The 22,767-nt window shown below is 36.8% G+C and overlaps 2 protein-coding genes across 8 annotated transcripts in view; one reads left to right on the plus strand and one right to left on the minus strand.

Annotated features, from left to right (window-relative positions):
* METTL15 (methyltransferase 15, mitochondrial 12S rRNA N4-cytidine) overlaps positions 1-3,374 on the minus strand; it is a 247,913-nt gene extending 244,539 nt beyond the window's left edge. The window contains exon 1 of one of the 6 annotated variants that reach the window (XM_027115136.1): positions 1,125-1,217. The gene's annotated coding sequence lies outside the window, so the exon portion shown is untranslated. Of the gene's footprint in view, positions 1-1,124; positions 1,246-3,269 lie in introns of those variants that run through there. The other 5 variants (XM_027115134.1, XM_027115135.1, XM_027115132.1 and 2 more) reach the window with 5 other exon arrangements.
* Positions 3,375-3,431: 57 nt separating this feature from the next.
* KIF18A (kinesin family member 18A) overlaps positions 3,432-22,767 on the plus strand; it is a 79,595-nt gene continuing 60,259 nt past the window's right edge. Inside the window, exons 1-7 of one of the 2 annotated variants that reach the window (XM_027115130.1) lie at positions 3,475-3,535; positions 6,194-6,245; positions 12,279-12,651; positions 15,447-15,604; positions 18,809-18,913; positions 19,322-19,432; positions 20,495-20,692. In XM_027115130.1, coding sequence (XP_026970931.1) covers positions 12,327-12,651; positions 15,447-15,604; positions 18,809-18,913; positions 19,322-19,432; positions 20,495-20,692 — 897 coding nt within the window. In that variant the 5' untranslated portion in view covers positions 3,475-3,535; positions 6,194-6,245; positions 12,279-12,326. Of the gene's footprint in view, positions 3,536-6,193; positions 6,246-12,278; positions 12,652-15,446; positions 15,605-18,808; positions 18,914-19,321; positions 19,433-20,494; positions 20,693-22,767 lie in introns of both variants that reach the window. The other variant, XM_027115129.1, reaches the window with a different exon arrangement.

Genomic DNA, 22,767 nt, shown 5'->3' on the forward strand with positions numbered 1-22,767 from the left:
GTATACCGTGGGGCACCCAACAGAGGACACAAGAACGATGTACAGCCCTAAATAGTGGAATATGGAGTATTTAAACAATACAACCAATAACTTATTCGATTCTTTTGCCTATCCAATATATGTAAACAATCTATACTGTATGTTCAGATTTTGATTTTTTTAAAAAAACAAGCAAACAAACAAATAAAAAGCCCATCAACTCCAATATCAGAATCAGAACCACACAGGAAAAAGCAAATAGGGTAGAAAAAAAATGCTTCTTTCAACAACGCTTAATTTTCTTCTGCATTCAATTTCTTTGTATTTACTCAAATATATTCAAGGTACAAAGCCTCTAGATTTTAGTATACACTAATTGGATACTAATGTGGGTAAACACGGAGAAAAGGACTCAATAATTAATCTTCCTTTTTGGTTGTGTCTTTGAATACCTCCCTAAAAATGGAAGGGGGCAAATTCTAAAGGGAGTTCCTTCCCTCTCTTCTGCAGCCCCATATCCCACCAGATAACCCAGAGCACTTCCACAGTCCACTAAGAACTAGCCCCCCTAGACGATTTAAGATAGTTTAACTTCCCTCTGTTCACAGAAAAGAAGCAGGATATCAGGAAACCTAAACTCTACAGCCAACTCTGTGGTTTCCTAGGCAAGCCACTTAACTTTTCTCTGCCAGCAAAATTCAATTTAAACTGAGACCACGGAATTAGCCAGGTTACTCTTTTAAATGTGGGAACACAAAGGTGAGCGATACCTTTGAAAACTACTTGCTCAACGGAGCTACCAATTACCGTCATTGCAGTCAGCTCCCCCTGCAGAGAAAACCCTTCGGAAATTTAATTCCTAAGGCCAAAAATTCGACCTGGAGGCTGGCACCCGAACACAGAGAAAGTGAAAGAGGTCCTAAAGGAAAAGTTAGAATCCATTCTTCTGCGTAAGGATCACACTCTGACAAGGGAAACTGTTTAGAAACTTCTGAACTCAGGACGAACGAGTGTTGAGAGGAAGCGGGAGAGCAGAGGCGCGAGTTTCCTCTGTGCTGGGTGAATCCGGCAACCCCTAGAAGTTCCCCCAAAGGTGAGGGGGGGGCTCCAAAAGAGCTCCCGGGACTCGGCCACCTTCTCCTCACCTGAGGCACGAAGATTTCTCAGTTGGCCTCTAATTCGGGCCTGCGACGACCACTACGGTGACAGAGAACCTGAATTTGCCTCCCGCACAAGTCCCAGCCCTGGGGGAAACTTGCGAGAACGGACAGATTGGGCCCACGTCCGCCCCAGCAACAGAGGACCGTCTGCCTTTGGTTCCGCTGCTTCCAGGCCCCAGCTGCCAAAGGGCCCCAGGAGCTCGGGGTTCCAAATGGTGCTCCTGGGGGAGGTGCGGGATTTAAGTCCCTAGCATTACCAGGTTGAAATTCACTTTTACTTTTTTTTTTTTTAATGTCTAATGAAACTTCAAATTTCACTTTCCATTTTATCTTTCTCTCCACTCTTTTCAGTTTACTCTGAATCTATGTTAAATTTCTATGTTTTAAATAACATGGCAGTTAGTATACTCTAATTTCTAACAAAAGGTGGGAATTTCTGTCTCCTTAGCACTACGTGTTTGGAAAGTTTTGGTTCTTTTCCCTTCGTTTCGTTACAAAATATGTCAATTTCTTGTCCTTTCTGTTGTACGCCTTAATGTCTTGCCAAACTAAAGAGAAGCCAGCTGGCATAGTAAATCTACAATTCCTTAAAAATATGGACTTCAAAATCTGAACACTGTTAAATGGCAAGTGTAAGGCAGAATTTAAAGTTAAATGTAAAATAAGCATTTAGATTAGGTGTGGAAACACCTGTGAGACTAGTCCACCTTATACAATGTGGGTATCAAAAACGACGAAATTTAAACACTTCTACTTATTCACCAATGATCAGTGCACATTTACAAGAAATTGGTAATATATGCCTATTTTCAGACTACATTAAGATAGCATCTTAATATCACTTAATCTAGAAAGTACTTCAGAAACAAATGACTCCATTCCGAGTTCGCTGGGTTGTACCCTTCAACAGAAATATTTTCCTTTAGAGATTTTCTGAAAACTTCAGTTTTCTCTTCGGTAAAATGAATAGTATCTACATCTCATGGACTGTTTTGAAAATTAAGTGACCAGATAACATATATAAAATTAATAAATGTCCAGGACATCAAAGGTAAAGTACTATAGAGTGAGTGCATATTGAAATAAAATTAAAAGCCTTCTCAATTTTATTACCAAACCCAGCACCATACAAATCACTGTCTCATTAGCTAAGATATATGTAATACAGCCAGCAATTAGTAGCTTTATTGATGCTCTATCCAGTGTTCAGAAAGAATCTTATAATATGTATCATATACAATACATAGTGTTTCTGATTTTCAATAGGAAATAAATGTCTATAATATGAGCGTTTCCCCTACATTGTTTCACTTATAATACTCTGCATTTGGTGTTGTGCCATCCTGTATATATGGTGATGCTGAATCACTAGAGCATAAGCTCTGAGAGCGCAGGGATTTTGACTCAATTGTGTGCTATTATGTCCTTAAAATCTACAATCAATAACTGCTGAACGAATGGATACAACAATAGTAACATAAAGAACAATAAAATTCAGATCATACTATTAAAAATATCCTGATAAATAAAAGATGAATTCTCTTAGCGAACACATTTCCCATTTATTTCCAGGTATTTTTTTCTTTTTAAAGTGTACATTCTAAAATACTACCTACAACCCAGGCTTAAAAGCCCATTGCATCCAATAATGAACTAAGCCAATAAATTTAAATGAATTTATTTTATAATGCCATCATTAGAAAGAAATGTAAAAAACAGCCATACAACAAATAGTTTCAGAGTCAGCACTAAGGGAGTAGGTCTGGGGTTCCTGAGAAATGAAGCCTGGGGCCTCAAACCAAAGTCCTGAACTTTCAATTAACTGAGGCGAATTGACCCCAGTTCGGTCCAACTGAAAGTGGTTGGAGAGAACATGTCCCTATACCTTCCAGATTATGGGACCTGTGTCTTGGAGGCCTCACTACTCAATAGAGAAAAGGAGAAAACAAATACCCAGAACCCATTAATCCACACCCAACAGGCTCCGCCTCTCCCCCTAGCAGAGAGCACCGCCAACCCCTGCCCGCACCCGTCTCACTCACACCCAGAACCCTGGGACCGGAGCCCGCGCCCACGGTCAGAAGGCTGCCTGAAGATCCCAGGTGGCAGCTCCGGCCTAGCCCCGCCCACCTCGGCCAACGCCTCCGGAAACTGCCGTGCGAGTTGCCACGGTGACACGGAGCAAGGTAGCTTCCACTGCGAGGGGCCGCTGAGACGCCGGGCGCCAAACTGCAGCGCGCCACGGCCACGTCCGGCGTGATGACGTCACGAAGACGGCAGCCAATGAAACGAGGCGCTGAGAAAGCAGGCTTGGGTTTGAATCTCGTGGCTGAATTTGAATCGCCGAGAGGCGGACAATGAAGTGAAGCGTCTCCGTAACCTCTCCTGGGTCTGAGGTGAGTTAAAGGCAAGAGAAGAAAACTCTCGTCTCGGGGACATTTTTTCGGATGACCCGTCTCGCAGGAAGCGGAGGGGTCCCGCCGCCTCAGGGATAGAGGACCAAGTGGGCTTGTTGACAAATACGGAAGCGTTAGGTGGGGCGGTGGGGGTGAGGACAGGGGTGGGCCTGGTTAGGGTCCCAGTGGAGAAAGTGAAAGGAAGAAGGAACTCGAGAACCCACTAGAATATGGCTCTGCCTGATCGGGAGACCTCGACTGCTCAGCAGGAAGGTCAGGGATCTCCTGCCTGAAATTCTCAGGAAGTCGGAAGTTTTAAAGGGCATCTTGGCCCCTTTCCCAGACTTTGGCAGAACACTTTTAACTGTCTGGCACCTTACAGTGTAAAGTTCCTTCCGGACTTCAAATTCAGAGTGTTTTGTTTCAGACACAGATGTAAATGTAACTCTGGGCTTAACTATCAAGAGGAGCCTTGTTTCACCAGCTTGTAACCTTTTTGTCCAGCGAGGTTCTGCGTTAACCTGGCAAAGGTCACTTGGGAACCTTCCCAGACCCCAAATGTAGCATCAGAATAAGACCTGCCAGCACTGACTAACGGGATTGCTGGGGATCAGATGAGCTATGGAAGAGATACTGGTTGACAAAGTGCTCTGCAAATGAAAGGGACTTAAAGCACTGAGAATCAGTTCTACCGTCTGTTCGTAGTTTCTGCGAGATTCGTTCGCCTTGAGGAGTGCTCATTAGGCACTCAGTTTCAGAGAAGTCAAGGCTGACTGCTGTTTACTCTATGAGATTATTTGACCAGAATTGAATAATTGTGCTGTATAACGTATAGTTTAGGTTACTAACTATTATCGGGTAGAATGTGTTAGGCATTCTACAGGTTTTAATTGATAGTGTTATTCTACCACAGTCAGTGACCCCCACCGCCTTGGATTTTGGGAGGTATTTATGAACTTTGTTGTGGGAGAATGTAAGATCCAAAGGCTAGATACTGCTTGTTATTAAGTTTCTACTATTTTGTAAGAATTGTCTATTTCAGTACACAAAGGTTATCTGCCTTTAACGGTAGTAATTGTCTCCTCCTCTGTTACTAAATAAGTATTTACAAGTACACAAAATTCTCATTTCAAAAATGTATCTTGTCCCACTATAAATATACCTTGAATCAATTAAGGTACACAATAAAATGACTTTTATGCTATGAACTCTGAAAACTAGGAGGAAAAAATAGCCCAGATGTCAGTGCTGCCCTTCCCCCCACTTGAAATTTTCGTTCTTCCTTGATGCTTACAGGTGAATAGAAGCAGTGGCTCTAACACTCAAGTTATTTCCAATAAGAGGTTTAAGTTGCATAGAGACTATACATGATAGAGTGGAGGATAGTTCCTGGTCCTAACAAATGTTTATTGAATTTGAATCTAATTCAGATTTGAATTTGTATTTAAGAAATCATTTATAACTGTGTTACTCCACACATTCAAGAAAATTTATATGACCTTTCTGTTCCATTGTTTGAAAGCCTTCTGTTTTGATTCCAATAGACCAGAGTTATTAAGAACATGGACTTTGGATTTGGACCTGGATTGGCATTCTGGCTTCTCACTTACTCTCTCTTGTCATCTTGGAAAGATTCCTTAGCCTAAAGCTAAGTCTCTGTTTTTGTAAAATGGAGACAATAATAGAGTCTACTTTATCTTTTTAAGGATTGAATGAGATGTTGAATGTCAAATGTTTACCATAATGCCTGGCATATAGAGTGTGCCCAAATGATCATCGTTGTTCATTATTACTAGTTATCACCATATCTACCTAATCCAAGAGTTCTCAATTAATAGCATATTTTCTGAGAATAGGTAACTGTGTGTGTTATCCAGCAAGCACAGAGAAATCATGAATTTTCAGTTTTATTTCAACATTCATTCAGGGGCCCCAATACTAGGCCCTGAGGTTTTCTATCAAAGGTAGGCAAATAGTTTAACTTCTATCAGAAAATTTCTGGGGGTTATATATTTACATCATGGAGAGTGATGATTAAATACTTGAGCTTTAGATTCAGTCAGTCTGAGTTCAAATTCTACGTCTTGTGCTTCCAATAGTGTGACTTAGCCAGTTAACTTAATCTGTCTATACTACAGTTTCTCTCTATATAAAATAGGTATGATAATAATACCTGTGTCATAGGATTGTTACAGGGATTAAATGAGAAGTATGTAAATTGCTTAGCACATTTGTATTTGTAGAATAAGAGCTCAGGAGAAAGTATTCCATAATTGTTACTAAATGAAAGTTTGTGTTTAAGGTAAATTTTAATCTTGTTTTGTTTTGCTTTGTTTTTGAAATAAAAATACCTAGACTTGTTTAAAATCCCAATAATACAAAAGGATATAAAGTAGAAAGTAAGCCTGCCTGTCACCCAGACCCTCATATTTTTCCATCATCAAGCAACTGGTATTATCAATTTCCTCTGTTCTCTTCCTGAGAGAGCCCATGCATGTACAAATATGTATATATCTTTTGAAAATACAAATGTTTGAATGCCAGGTCCACTATTCTGCACTTGTTTTTTGCACACATATCTTGAAACTTTGCATTATTTCATTCAGTTATTCAACAAGTATGTAATAAATCCTAAATATTTGACAAACCCTCTTCTAGGTTCTGGAGTGCAGATGAAGTCCATACTCTCATAGTGCTTACATTTTAGAAGGTAAATAAGCAATAATTATGTAACCAAATAATATATATTTTCCAAGTAGTCTAGATGCTAGGAAGAAAAATAAAGCAGGCAAGGGCACGGTGATACAGTTTTGAATGGAATCTATAGGGAAAGCCTCTGTGAAGTGACATATGAACAGAGACCTGAATGATGAGCTGAGATATTAAGATTTACAAATATCTGAAGGCAGAGCTTTCCAGGCAAAGAGAAGAGAAGGTGCAGGGGCCATGAGGCCAGAACAAGACTGAGGTGTTGAAGGAACACTAAGGACAGTGTAACTGAAACAATAATTGAGAGGTGGGATAACATTTGGAGACAGGGATGGAGAGGTAGAACCCACAGAACCCACAGATGTAGAACCCACAGAACATGGTAAGGAGTTTCCATTTTATTCTTATGCTGGGAAATCATTGGAGCAGGAGAACAAGATGAGGTCCATAACATGATCTGATTGCTTTTGAAGAAGGTATCAGTACATACAATCAATGAATTAAGTAAAATTTATTATACTTTCATATAATCTTTGACTTAATTGGCTTAAACTTTATCTGGGGAGAACAGTACCTAGATATAAGATAAGGACTTGCCTGTTCCACTTGGTTCATATTCACTTGCAACTATTGAAGAGAATTAGTTTTAACACCTCTTCATTAAACATAACAGAAGAATGAGCTTTTCTATGTGAGTCAATCTCCCAGAAAATTGAATGTTACCCTTGTTAAGTGATAGTGTTTTAACCATCTTCAATGATTAACATAAAACATGATCTCGCTTTCCTAATTTTGTAAAGAAATTGGGCACATTATTTAACTATTTTTGATGCCTCGGGGTCCTCATTGGAATTTCTTGTTATTGCCAACCATTGTACTCTACTGTGATAATGTTGGTTTTCTTAGAGAAGTATACATGTTTACCTCTACTCTAAATGGATATATTGCTTTCTTGAATTCCATGTCTACTTTTTATAACTTATTAATTAATTTATTCATTAATCAAATGTTTGAGAACTTACTATATACCAGGTACACTACAAGAGATAAGGAGGGATATAAAGGTAGAAGCATACAGTCCTATTAGTTGTTATGTTTTGTCACTTTCTGGTACACTTTTCTAATCATATGCAATAATCATAAAATTTAGAGCTAGAAAAGGACTTTAGATATCATATAGTCTAACCCTGTCATTTTATAGATTACCACTAAAACCCTTCATTACTCTCTTTCATACTGTACTCTCTCTAGACTAGACAAATACCTTTCTGTTATAATGAAAATGGCATTAGAAGTGTTTATCCTTAATGTTTTAGTCCCACCAATGAAATCCTACCAGCTTGCTTTTTTGATTCTATCAACAAATACCACTTAAGAGTAGATATGACAAAATTGATCATAGTCTGTGATACTGTCTTCTGAATGGTCATCTGAAAAGAATTTTTGAATCAACACAGTATTGCACAGGTAACAATATTTAGGCTTTTCTTTTGCCACTTCTTAGTAAAAATGGTTAAGGATATCCTTTCTGTGTGCCTTATTCAGAATCAACTGGATGTCCATCTCTTTTACCTGGTCATGTTAGAAAAGAAAGCAGTCATCATGTTTTAATGTAGGAACAACCTTGTTAATCCCTGAAGACATCAGTATATTTGAACATAATTGAGCAAATTTTTACATTCAGTAATTCCCACTTAACTTAAAATCAAATCTGAGCTCTATAATCTGACATTCAAATCTTCTAGATCCGGCCCCACCTTTATCCAGTTTAATCTTTTTAATACAGCCCTCTCCTTTCCCTTTTCTCTCCAGCTGCAGTCAGGACTGAACAAAGCTAAACTGAGCATCTCTTTAGATGCTCTAGATAGAATTACAATCATCTAAAACTAAACTGTTAAACAAAATGAGATTTAAGCAAATTCACCATGCAGCCAGTTATGTCCTCTGCACAAGCTGTTTCCTACCACAGGCTTTTGGACTTGCTGCCTGCAATACTCTTACCCCAGAGAGCCTCTTACTTACTCAGTCCCTCACTTCAGTCTCTGTAAAAAGTTACCCCACTAGGCAAGCTTTTCACAACTACCCCATCTAAAATACAAGCCCATACACTTCTGACCCTATCTATCGCAAGACCCAGAAAAATGCCTAGCACATAGAAGGCACTCAATAATATTTATTGAATGCATACCTAGTTTTCTTTCCTGAAATTTTTTTTAACCTGGTTAATAACTATCCATCCTTCAGCTCTCAGTTCCAGTCATTCCTCTAGGAAGCTTTCTAAGAATATCAATCTCCTATTATAGTCTTAGGTAGCAAAGTTAACCTTTACCTGATAGCACTTGTCACAGTTACACTTTGCATATTTGTTCATTTTATCAATGTTTCCTCACTAAGCTATATGTAATAATAACAATAATAGCAGTAATAGCAAACACTTGTAATGCATACTCTGTGCCAGGCATTGTTCTAAGTGCTAATCCTCTCAAGAACTCCATGAGGTAGGGATTATTACTAATCCCACTTTACAGATGAGGAAACTAAACCACAAGGGGGTTAAGTAACTTACCCACTGTCACTGTTCTACAGTAGTAGAACTGGGATTTTAACAGTTAACTTTATGAATTAATGATTAATTAATTAACGAGATACCTTCCAAGCTAAGATCTGTTTTGTTTTTTTGTTTTTTATATATTTATTTATTTGGCTGAGTCGGGTGTTAGTTGTGGCACGAGGGACCTTCATTGTGGTGCACAGGCTCTTTGTTGCAGCACGTGGACTTCTCTCTAGTTGTGGCACATGGGCTCCAGAGTGAGTCGCCTCTGTAGTGTGGCACGCAGGCCCTCCAGTTGTGGTGCACGGGCGCAGTAGTTGTGGCGCACAGGCTTAGTTGCCCCATGACATGTGGGATCTTAGTTCCCCAGCCAGGGATCAAACCTTCATCCCCTGCATTGGGAGGCGGATTCTACCACTGGATCACCAGGGAGGTCCCCTAAGATCTGTTTTGAAATAATCACCTGATGTTTTATATATGTTTTTTTAACCATTTCATTTGTGTGTATTTTATCTATCATTGAAAAAAAAGTATATCCATTAAAATCAAGGCATTTGTTGAACATTTCTAAAAGCTTTTAGAAAAGTGTATAGAGGTTAGTTTTTGGTAATACAAAGAATGTGACACTCTACTAGCCTTTAATAGACGGGGATCAGAAATGCTAAACATCCTCTAATACCTGGGACAGTTCCGAATAAGGACGAATTGTCCTACCCAAAGTGCCAGTGATAAGCTCATTGGGAAACACTAAAAAGATGGACCAGTATCTTTGGGAAGAAGAGGCAGGAAGGGGGCAGATAAGGAAGAGAATTAGCATTTATTGAATGCCTTCATGCACTTAATAATTGTTATCTCCTTCAGCCTTCACAACAGCTATTAGGTATTATTCGTTTTATACAAATGAGAAACCTGAGACTCAGTGAGGCTAAGTAACTTGTCCAAGGTCACAGAAGTGGGGTATAGGTACTCTGTGGGGGTTGGCTAGACAGAAACTCAAGGGTGAAGAAAGAGCTGAGTAGCAATTCACGTGGGACCTCACTGTTAGAATCCAAATGACCATCCTTTCCTCTTCAGTGTTCCAATTCTGGGGAAGAACAGAGTCCTAAAAAGGGAGTGCTGTGTCCAGTGTCTTTTGCTTTTAGATTGCTTTGGCCTTATTCGAATTCTTTCCAAAAGTATATGATTTTACGACATATTTTAGCTTTATCATTGTTGTTATTTCTTCCACTTTAGGAAACAAACAAAATGTCTTCTTTTAACCCTTTCCCCCTCCACCCACACCATTTCTTTGCTTACTTTTGCAGTAGTACTTCCTATATTTGCTATCTGAGTCTTCTTCTATTCAGGCCTTTGTCCTACCATTCCATTCCCCCCAAATTGCTCTTGTTTGTCTCCATGTTGCCAAATCCCCTGATTACTTCTTAGTAAGTACTTAACCTATTAGCAGTATTTAGCACAATTGATCATCCTCTCCTCATTGATTTAAAAGTTCCCCCTAAATCTTAATACGACGTTAAGCTTTAAAAACTTTGAAAAGCTTCAAATGGCATTAAGACTCTGAGGACAGCGTTTACTTTCGTAAGTTAGCTTTCAGCTGCCTTGACATCTCCACCCGATGTTGATTAAAATTCTCAAATTCGGGCTTCCCTGGTGGTGTAGTGGTTGAGAGTCCGCCTGCCGATGTAGGGGACGTGGGTTCGTGCCCGCGGTCCAGGAGGATCCCACATGCCGCTGGAGCGGCTGGGCCCGTGAACCATGGCCGCTGAGCTTGCGCGTCCGGAGCCTGTGCTCCTCAACGGGAGAGGCCACGACAGTGAGAGGCCCGTGTACCGAAAAAAAAAAAAAAAAAATCTCAAATTCAAGATATCCAGAATGAACTCCTGATCTTCCCCCCAAAACCTGCTCTACCCTCAGATATTTCTATCTCAGTTGATGGCTACTCTATTCTTCCAACACTCAGGCCAAGAACTTTGGAGTTATTCTTGAATCATTTCTCTCATTCCCCACATCTATCTGTCAGGAAATTCTTTTGTCTTTACCTTTAGCATACATCCAAAATCTGACCACCACCCTGTTCTGAGTTGACAGCATCATCTCTTGTCTACATTACTTCAATGGCCCCACTAGTTTCTATTTCCTAAAGTATGTCAGCAGTGAAAGTAATCAGATTATGTCACAATACAAAATATTAAATGACACTCACATACAAAAACTTGATAAATCTCTGAAATATTAGTCAGTCCCTGGGCTTCCACTTCAACTCAAACTTTGTAGCTAAACCATATAAAATCACAGGTATGGGCTCCCCAAAAAGCTAAGTTTGATTTTTCACAAGGGCTCTGATACTATTTTAGTTTGGATCACAGGAATGGACAAGAAAGGATCTCTCAGAATTATATTAAGGTAATGAAGGGAGAGCTTTGGCTTATGAGCTATTTTTAATAAAAGTGATCTTGGCGGCAAATCTCTTGGCAGTGGAAATTGACACAACCAGGCTTATCTCTGCCTGTATCTCAGAGACCCATAGGGTTAAAAATAGTTCCAGGGATGTGTCAGTTAGCTAGCCCAGGTATGAAGGTGACAGAGATAGTATATTCCCCCAACTGTGTATTCAGAGATCCTAATCGCTGAATATAGATCCTAGTCTCTGCTCTATAATGATGTAAGTTTAAGGTACATCAGTGACAGCAGGTTCAAAAAGTATGGTCTGACTATATGACTACCTCACATAAAAACAAGAAAAGTAAGGATAAACTAATAAAGATCCAACAATTTAGGAATCTCAACTATCCAGAAAATAATCTAGGATCAAAAAGTTAAGACCAAGAAAAAAAAAGAAAGCCTTTTAGCATTCACTAATTTATTTAGTCATCAAGTATTTATAGTATCTACCATGTGCCAGGCACTGTTTTAGGCTTGGAAAGCATTGATAAGCAAAACAGATTAAAAAAAAATGCCCTTAAAGGGCTTATAGTTTAACTAGAAGAGAGAAAGTAGACAACAAACATGCTAAATAAGTAAAAATTACCTATTTTGTTAGGAGGTGGTAAGTGCTTTGGGAAAAATAGAACAGTATAAGGGCGATTAGGAATTGGGTTGGCAATATTAATAAGGGTGGGCAGAAGGGGCAACATTTAAGCCAGGACTTGAAAGAAGTGAAGGAGTTAGTCATGTAGTTATTGAGGAAAGCACTTTATGATAGAGAGAATGGCTAGCAGAAAGATCAGGATTGGGGCGCTTGGTGTGTTAGCTGGAATAGAGTGAGCGAAGAATAAAGCAATAGGACATGAGGTGAAAAATGTAGGCCATTAACAGAACTTCAACTCTGAATAAGATAACCACTGGAGGGTTTTGAACCAAGGATTTCCAGTAACATTTACCAGATGAGTGGAACAAAATTAACACCTTTCTTTATTTAATAAGTACTATATGCTAGTTATTTTGCATACAAGTAGAATTAATATTAATACTTTTTAATTTCAGAGAAATATTCAACCATTCACATAAACAAAGGAATCAAGATAATCAACAATGTCTGTCACTGAGGAAGACCTGTGTCATCACATGAAAGTAGTTGTTCGTGTGCGTCCTGAGAACACAAAAGAAAAGACATCTGGATTCCATAAAGTGGTCCATGTTGTTGATAAGCATATTCTAGTTTTTGATCCCAAGCAAGAAGAAATCAGTTTTTTCCATGGAAAGAAAACTATAAATCGAGATATTACAAAGAGACAAAATAAGGACCTTAAATTTGTATTCGATGCTGTTTTTGACGAAACTTCAACTCAATTGGAAGTTTTTGAACACACTACTAAGCCAATTCTTCGTAGTTTTTTGAATGGATATAATTGCACAGGTAATTGTTTCAGTTGGGATTTGATGTTTCCATCTGATTTCAGTTTTATATTAAGACATCTACTTGACCCTTTCTTCTAAATATAATCAATTTTTAGGTGCTTGTTTGCTAAAAATTCTTTAGTAGTTCACTGTAAATGTAGATTTTCTTTGAAATTTAGTCATCATATATAACATATATCATTTGCGAAACTTTTCCTGGGTCTTGCTTTGGTTCCTATAGATGGTCATCCTTTCAATTTCTTATGTTTTAAAACCATGTGCTTCTGGTAATTGATGCCAGATTTCTCACAATTTGGATTCATAAATATTCCCAATGTTCACCTATACAACTGCCTATCCCTGGGGAATAGTGGGACATTTCTGAACATTTGGCAGTTTCTTCATAGCACCATTTTTTCTTTGTAGTACCTTGAAGTAAAAATTTTTAAAGCCCATGTTGAGTATCATGAGTATCATGCTGTTTTAGCATATCTTCAGCCCAAAAAAGCATCTTTGGTGCTCTCGATAGACCTATAATAATTTGCCTTTCAAAATGGCTATGTTGATTTCCTAGAAAGAGAGATCTCCAAAATGCCAGTTAATTGAATGATTACCAGGCAGTGCACACCATTATTACTACCTTATTTTTGCAGTTACCATAATTTATGGCATTTTCTTTAAGACACCCCAAAACTGTTACATGTTTACTGTCTTTCACTGACTCATTCACTTTTATTACAGAAGACTTACCCTCTAGGTCAGGCAAGAATGGAATGTGGTTTATTGATTAGACCTGCTTTGATTCTCATTTTTGAGCAGATATTCTTTTCCTCATTCATGAAACTTCATATTGTCTCTAGAGATTTAAAAAATTTCTCTTGACTCCAAATGTAATTACCAAAGTAATACTGAATCTTTGGTTTCTTCTTGGTTTTACTTTATATTATCCAGCTATCTTAAGACTTCTTGATGTACTACTAGCTTATATAAAATAGAACAAAATGAAACATGCATCAGTTAATCCATTCTACTGAAAAGTATTTTTTTTTTACATCTTTATTGGAGTATAATTGCTCCACAATGGTGTGTTAGTTTCTGCTTTATAACAAAGTGAATCAGTTATACATATACATATGTTCCCATATCTCTTCCCTCTTGCGTCTCCCTCCCTCCCACCCTCCCTATCCCACCCTTCTAGGTGGTCACAAACCACCTAGCTGATCTCCCTGTGCTATGCGGCTGCTTCCCACTAGCTATCTATTTTACGTTTGGTAGTGTATATATGTCCATGCCACTCTCTCACTTTGTCCCAGCTTACCCTTCCCTCTCCCCATATCCTCAAGTACATGCTCTAGTAGTTCTGTGTGTTTATTCCTGTCTTACCCCTAGATTCTTCATGACCTTTTTTTTTTCTTCTTAGATTCCACATATACATGTTAGCATATGGTATTTGTCTTTCTCTTTCTGACTTACTTCACTCTGTATGACAGACTCTAGGTCTATCCACCTCATTACAAATAGCTCAATTTCGTTTCTTTTTATGGCTGAGTAATATTCCATTGTATATAAAAATTTATAAGCAGCTCATGCAGCTCAATAACAAGAAAACAAACAACCCAATCCAAAAATGGGCAGAAGACCTAAATAGACATTTCTCCGAAGAAGATATACAGACTGCCAACAAACAAATGAAAGAATGCTCAACATCATTAATCATTAGAGAAATGAAAAGTATTTTTGTAGTTTGTTAATGAATTTAGCAGAGAGATTTAACCTATAAAAATAATTCTCAAAGACTTATTGCGTTAACTGAATATTATGTTTGGTATTTGCAATATGTAATTCAGAGTAGTTTTTTCCTTTGTTTTTTGCATTTGAAGAAATGCATCACTGTTCTGTTGTACTGGATAGAGTCTTGAAAACAAAGTAATTTGTCTAAAACAAAAATTTTAAAAGGAATTTTATAAATGGCTTTTATCTGGAATTCAGCAAACTTGTATTGAGTACCTGCTTTGTGCCAAGTCACTCGCTAGGTGGGAAGGATACATAGCCTCCACTTTGGTGGAGCTCACAGTTAGAAATACAGTATGATACATGCTAGAAGTAAAAGGATGTAAGCATACACTGAGGGCTCAAATGAGAGAGTAGCCACTTCGGCCTAAGACAGTTAGGGAAGGCACAGGAAAGTGACTTTTGTGCTGAATATTTAGTGCAGGTAGAAGTTTTCCAGCTGGATTAAGTAGAGGCACTCTCCAGGACAAAGGCAGTGGACTCAAAAAGGAGCAGCACATGCGGAGAACTTCAGATAATCTAGTATGCCAAAGCACAGCAAGGAAGAAATAGTCTGGAGAGATATGCAGGGATCTTCCCTTAGAGTCACTAGTAATATTTCTAGGTGAAGAATTTGAACTTTCTCATATGGGACTGTGGAACAATTCAGGAGGTTTAACATATTCATATTTTGTTTTCTTAAAAACAACTGTACAAATTCTAAGGGATTTGTTAAAGAAGATTGAGACTAATAGGTAGGGAGACTGTTAATCGATTAAAATTTGTGATTGTTGTCGAAGAAAGGGAGCTTGTGGGGGGCAGTTAGGTGGGGGAAGTTACCATTCATCAATAGAGAATATAGAAGTAACAGTAGACTTGTGATGAAATTGCCAGGATTTAAAAATAAGACTATAAATTAATTTGGATCTGTTGGATTTAAAGTTACTGTTCAGGATATCCAGATGGAAGTATTCACTAGACAGTAGATACAGTAATGTTATATGTCATAACAAAGAGCTTTGATCCCTTTTCATAAAAACTCAGTACTTGCATATGGTGCCACTGGAGCTGGGAAGACCCACACAATGCTAGGATCAGCTGCTGAACCTGGAGTGATGTATCAAACAATGTTAGACCTTTACAAATCCATGGATGAGATTAAAGAAGAGAAAGTATGTAGTACCGCAGTTTCTTATCTGGAGGTAAGTTGGCAATATCATTCTTTAGATTAATCAGTAGTATTGAGAAATCTTTTTTTAAGAAGTTCCATGGTACATTCAAATTATTCTATCATGCAGAAATTTTCTTATGAATATATAAAATCTTACAATTCCTAGTCTTAGGTATTTGTTATGGATCTTACTCTTTTTCTATTAAGCGTTTTATTTTGCCATAACTTCTGACTTATACAGAAGTAGCAAGATTAGTACAAAGAGCTTCCAGATACCCTTCATCCAGATTCCCAATATGTTAACATTTTACTACCTTTGCTTTCTATGTGTGTGTGTGTGTGTATGCATTTTTTTTAACTGTTTAAGTTACAGACTTGTAAAAACAGGAAATTTCTTAAATAACCACTGAATAGTAATCAATATCAGGAAATTAACAATGATACACCTTTATCTAATCTATAGACCTTAATGAGATTTTGCTAATTGTTCTAATAATGCCCTTTATTGAAAAGAAAATCTAAGATGGCAGATTGCATTCATTTGCAATTCATCTGTTTAGTCCCCTTAATCTGGATTTTTTTTTTTCCTTTGTATTTTATGTTGCTGTTGTAAAACTTTTAGTTTGGATTTGTCATGATTACATTCAGGTTATGCCCTGGCAGGAACACCACAGAAGTGATGATGAGTTCTTATATAACATATCAAGAGGCTTATGTAATTAGTTAGTCCCATTACTGGCTATGTTAACTGATCAGTTTCATTATGCTGGTGTCTGCAAAGTTTTTCCACTGTAAAGGTACTACTTTACACTTTATAATTAATAAGTAGATTGTAGGGAAACAATGTAAATATCCTCTGACCCCTCAAATTTTAATTTGTTCATTTTAGCATCCACTGATGATTCATGCCTGAATCAATTACTATCATGATGACAGATGATACTGATTTTTAAATTCCATCATTCTACATTTATTCATTGGCTGTCTACTATAAGGAAGAGCTTTCCCTTTCCTCTACTGTATCAATGTAGACTTGTGGATTCTTAGCATTATTCAGTAGATTATAATCCCTTTCTCTAAGCATTTTTTGTATGTTCAAATTGTGCCAGATTTGGCTAGGTGAGGCTCCTTCATGCTGTCTGTTGTGTTTTTTTGACATACCCCATCATTCTTTGAGGCCTCCTAACCTCTTAATAGCTGACATTCAACAGATCATAACTAAGTGACTGGCACTCTAACTTTGTGTTCAGGTAGTGTTTTAGAAACCAGTGCAGAAACAAATCTCTGATTTTACTGCCTATTTATTTGTGATGTCAGAGAGTGAATTTCTAGTTTTTACTGCTCTTGTTGACATGTTATTGTTTGGTTTCTACTGAGAGAGTTTCTTCTTCACATTTCAAAAATTGATCAAGATTATGTTGCTAAAACTTTTCTTGTCTGTCTATAGAACTTGGTGATAAAAGAGAAGTAAAACTCATTTTCTGTAGTTACGTATTGAAAAGAATTGTTCTGAACTTAATCAGGAAGAGAGCATGGCAGGATTCATTACTTCCTTAGATCCTTTTATAACTGGGAGAAGTTTGAAGTTTGATTATTTTTATAATGTTTTTAATTGTTTTTCCTTTTTTTTAATCTGCTTTCATTTTATGAATGGTAAGGCAATATCTAACGGTTTTCCACTCAGGCTGTACACCAAAATTGGCTATAGGGCTTTTTAAAAATAGACATGCTTAAAAAAAAAAAAAATAGACATGCTTAGGCCTCACCCCCTGGACATTTTAATTTAATAAGTCTGGATTGTGGCTGAGGCATGTATGTTTTTTGTTTGTTTGTTTGTTTTTTTGCGGTACGCGGGCCTCTCACTGTTGTGGCCTCTCCCGTTGAGGAGCACAGGCTCCGGACGCGCAGGCTCAGCGGCCATGGCTCACGGGCCCAGCCGCTCCGCGGCATGTGGGATCCTCCCGGACCGCGGGCACGAACCCGCGTCTCCTGCATCGGCAGGCGGGCTCTCAACCACTGCGCCACCAGGGAAGCCCCCGGCATCTATGTATTTTAAAAGCTCCTGGGTGATTTTGATGCAAAGACCAGCTTGAGAGTAATTGTCTAATTATATATTTTGTATGATTGAAGTGGATAAGGGGAATAATTTAAAAAGTGACTTGCTTATCAGAAGAATAAGAACCAAAAAATTATCTCTTCATATTATCATTTTACTACTTCTAAGAATTTATTACATTTAAAAATGGTTATCATTCATTGTAGAAAATTATACCAGCAGTGAATTATCACTGTGAGCTATTTATTAGAACAGGATATAACTTACACAAAATAATTCTTAAAGACAATTTTATATGTGTTTTTTAATCTTATCATATATGTGTAATTGTCATTTTGTTGGCACGTAGAAAATTTAGTATCTTTAGTAAATTCATAAAATCAAGTCAACTGTATTATTACTGTACGTTATTTACAGAAATTACTAAAAAAAAAATTGCCAGAGATTTAAAACACAGATGTGTATTCAGTGCCATGCAGTAGAGTAAGGATATCAGGCTCTGATCCCTGCTCTGATATGAATGCTACATCTTCTTGTTCTCATGCTATCCTATTACCTTTGTGACTGTGAACTTGGACAAGTCACTTAAACTCTTAGGGCCTCAGTTTCCTCATCATTCAAAATGGGGGGGTTGGGGTCCCATTATGGAATTATCATTATGCATTAAACTTACTGTAATTGAAGGATAAATGAAATAAATATCATTTATCTTTGAGTATGGGTTTTCTTTAACTTTTAAACTCTAAAAAGTTTGGATTACTTGGACATCATGAAACAATAAATATCTTCTCCAGTAAGAACCATGGTACTTCCATATAACTTACATTTCAGATTCACTAGAGTTTCCTAAGACCGTGTGTCCGTATATTTCCAGGAAATAGGAAAAGACAATTCCAGCTATCCTATTTCTGTTTCACTGTAGTCATCAAATTGGGAATTATGGGAGGAGGGTATAATGACTCCACCTTTAAATTTTAAGTTCAAGTGCTGGTAATCAAACTCTTCCATTTTCTCAGATGTTAGGAAAGTAATAGCAATGTGTGATAGAAGGGGTGAGATGAATGGAAATGAGCTGCTGCTTCTCTAATATAACCTTAAATCAGCAATGTGTGCATATTTGTGTGATGCTGTCGCTATTGTTTCATCATCAATGCTAAAGGAGTTCTTTTTTATTTTAAGGTATATAATGAACAGATTCGTGACCTCTTAGTAAATTCAGGGCCACTTGCTGTCCGGGAAGATGCCCAAAAAGGGGTGGTTGTTCAGGGATTAACTTTACATCAGGTATGTTTATAAACTTCTTTTTGGCTTGTTCAAATAGCAAGTATGGTTATTTAGCCATTTACTTATTTTAAAATAATCAGGGTATATCTGTAGTCTTGTTTTGTTTCCCTTTGAAATAATCAAATGGGTTGTCCTTTTAAAAATCTACTTGAACATTTAATATAGTGTATTATTCTGCTTAATATATTTTATCTCCTCAGAGAGATTAGATTTTATCTTTTATTTTTCATATGTCACCAAAGTACTAAGCAAATGATACACAGTCAATATTTAATGGGATTTAATTTATGGAAAATATTTTCTTACTTATTTTACCTTTAAAAGCCTTCTTGCTTGTTGATGGTTTATTAAAAATTTTAAAGATCAATGGTTAATTTGTGTATTTTTCTTCTACTTCAACTCCTTTAGCCCAAATCCTCAGAGGAAATTTTACAGTTATTGGATAATGGAAACAAAAACAGGACACAGCATCCCACTGATATGAATGCTACATCTTCTCGTTCTCATGCTGTTTTCCAGGTAACAGGTCACTAGACTACAGCTCTTAAAATTGAATTTAAAATAAATGAAGCCAAATTTATGAATGGTAATTTTCACACATACGAAAATATCTCTTCATCTGTGGACTTCTCAGCACTTCCTTTACTTTGAAGCTTTGAGAAGATTCTATCAAGAATATTTAGAATTGAGATGATGTAAGTTAGATGTAAATTTTTACCTGTGTGAAAATATGATAGTAAAGTGGTAGTATTAGAGGTTTTCTTTCCTTTAATTGGCGAAAATATTTAATCTTTACAAAAGATAGTCTTATATTCAGAGCAGACTTTCTCTTTATAGATCTAGATTTACAGAACCAATAAATTGGGGAGATACTGATTCACTTTTTAGAAGATTTCACCATAGTGACCATGTAAGTAGTTGCATTCCTTAAGGAAGTGTGTGATTCAGTTGATACAGTGCTTTTTAGGAATACCATTCTCGAAAAACCTAAAGCATAGGTTAGTAGTTATTATTTGTAGTTTCTAGTTCTGTTAAAAATCACATCATTATACGTCTTTATTCTGGATTATGCTTTGTGGAACTCATCTAATAGAAAGAAATTGTTATAGTTGAAAGAATTCAAATCAGGGGAAACCAAGTCATTCGGAAAGTCTCTAGTCCACAAAATTTTAATAATCTTTATTAATCTTTTCTCTTCTTACCACTGACTCTTCATTTATCAGTAATCTTGAGAGATATCTTTATCTCTCTTGGGGGACACTGAGATTTCCCCAAAATGTCTTAGACCCTGCTTTTCAGGGTTACCAGAATACAAGTGGCAGTTGTTTCGACCTTCTATTAAGCCAGGAGTTATTTGCCCTCTAGTGCACGTATAGGAAGTCTTTTCGTTTTCAAATTTTCTCAACTTTGGTAATTACTTCTGGTACTCTTGGATATCAGCCAGTCAAGTCATACCTTGTTCATTATGTCTTTAAAATAAAAATAATTGATTTCATGCTCTTTTAAAAATAAAGTGTATTTCTCTTTTAATTTTGTTAAATCTAATCCTCATTTTCCCTATTCTCCTGTGATTTCAAAAAGATTTATTTGCGACAACAAGATAAAACAGCAAGTATCAATCAAAATGTCCGAATTGCCAAGATGTCACTCATTGACCTGGCAGGGTCTGAAAGAGCCAGTTCCACCAGTGCTAAAGGGACCCGGTTTATAGAAGGCACAAATATTAATCGATCACTTTTAGCTCTTGGGAATGTTATCAATGCCTTAGCAGATACAAAGGTAGGTACTATATGTTTATTTAAGTATTTTGAAATACTGAAATACGTATATTTCCCAGAAAGATATTATTTAATATAATTGACTTATAGATCTATTATAAATCAAATTTCAAGAATGTAACAATAAGGTTTACATAAAGAGCAAAGACCTCAGAGAACCTAGTATATCAAATAAAGCTATGAAGTTTTTTTGTTTGTTTGTTTTTTATAAATTTATTTTTTATTTATTTATTTTTGGCTGCGTTGGGTCTTTGCTGTGCACGGGCTTTCTCTAGTTGCGGTGAGCGGGGGCTACTCTTCGTTGTGGTGCGCAGGCTTCTCACTGCAGTGGCTTCTCTTGTTGCGGAGCACGTGCTCTAGGCGTGTGGGCTTCAGTAGTTGTGGCACACAGCCTCAGTAGTTGTGGCTTGCGGGCTCAGTAGTTGTGGCACACGGGCTTAGTTCCTCTGCGGCATGTGGGATCTTCCCAGACCAGGGATAGAACCCGTGTCCCCTGTGTTGGCAGGCAGATTCTTAACCACTGAGCCACTAGGGAAGTCCCTGTTTGTTTCGTTTTTTAACTTCTAGCTTTATAATCAGAATTTGTTGAATGTAAAGCATTGAATATCAGATTGATAGTTAATATTTTATTATACCTTCTCATCATTTATTTTGAATTTGATTTTTTTTAAATGACCATTTAATGATCACTGCACAATAAGCATGATTATTGAATTGGCATGAAAACAAAAAACACATTTTAGAAAAAGTAAACTCTGGTCTGGTTAGTGTTTTATATATATACTATAAAATTGGTTTAAATATTAAAGAGAGTTGATTTTTCTTAAAGAGGAAGAGGAGTTAAAATGTAATTAAATTACCTAATAGGATAATGTTTGCTAGATGCTTCTGGGGCATTAAAAAATAGTTTACATCTACTGTATGCCAGAAGTGCTTACAGGAACACAGCGTATTTGATAGCTTCTGTATTTGTAAAAATGACTTCTTTTTTTCAAAGTTAACATATGATAATTTAAGTTCAAACCAGGCTCAGAAGCTTTAGGAAAATTACTGTTAAACTGTTCAAAATGTTGCAATTTGATAAAGTATAAAGTACATTAAAATGATTTGGGAAGTCTTTTTTAAAAGGGCAAGTTTCTGAAATCACATGAATATTACAGAAGCAAAATATATGTTGTATTCTAAGTTAAAATCTCAAAACATGTAAGCAGATAGCATGGTATAGAGACTAATTTCCTAAACTTCAGCCATTCATAGTATTTTTTCCATATACTGACTAAATTTTTAGTAATTGACTCCTGTTGAGTCATTTATTAGTCAGTGTTTAATGAATGTCTTGTACATGCAAAATCAATTCAAGTAGCACCAGCTGTGCACATTCCACACTGTTTGGGAAAGACTGCTATGGTGGAAAGCATAGTACTACTGGGAGTTGGGAGACTAGGGTCTGTTTCTAACTCTGGATTACCAGCCATGTGACCTGAGGCAAGTCATGTCACTTTTTGCTTAGCTTCATTTTTCTCTTCTGTAATATGAAAGATTTACATTGGATAGCATAAGGTTGTTTTTAGCTTAACATTATACTGCTCTGTTTCTATATGGAAGTGGTAGTGTTGGAAAATTTTTTACTTTAAAATCAGAACTGTATCTTTTAAGTAAAAGAAAACCTAGAAAAATTAAGTTCTCTTAGAACTGTGGTTGTGCTTTCAGATAAATATCTGTAAGATTATAATTATAATTTATTTTGTATTCATGTTAGATGGTAATTTAAAGAGAGAAGTAGCTCTATGCTATACAGAATTCTTACTATGCCTCTAGTATATTTCTCTAGGGCATATATTACTTTTGTATTTTAATTTCTTTTTAAAAAATGGAGATTTTTTTTTAATAACCATTTTGTTTTTTAATAGTTTTAGATACAGGAAAGTTGGTAAGATAATACAGGAAGATTTTATTAAATATACTCCACACTCAGTTTCCTCTGTTGTTAACATCTCACATTAATACGGTACACTTATCACAACTTAATGCAACAATACTCACATTTTATGATTAACTAAAGTTCGTACTTAATCA

Source organism: Aethalodelphis obliquidens, unplaced genomic scaffold (assembly GCF_003676395.1).
Source record: "Aethalodelphis obliquidens isolate GAN/ISIS:26980383/991018 unplaced genomic scaffold, ASM367639v1 scaffold14, whole genome shotgun sequence".
Lineage (NCBI taxonomy): Eukaryota > Metazoa > Chordata > Mammalia > Artiodactyla > Delphinidae > Aethalodelphis > Aethalodelphis obliquidens.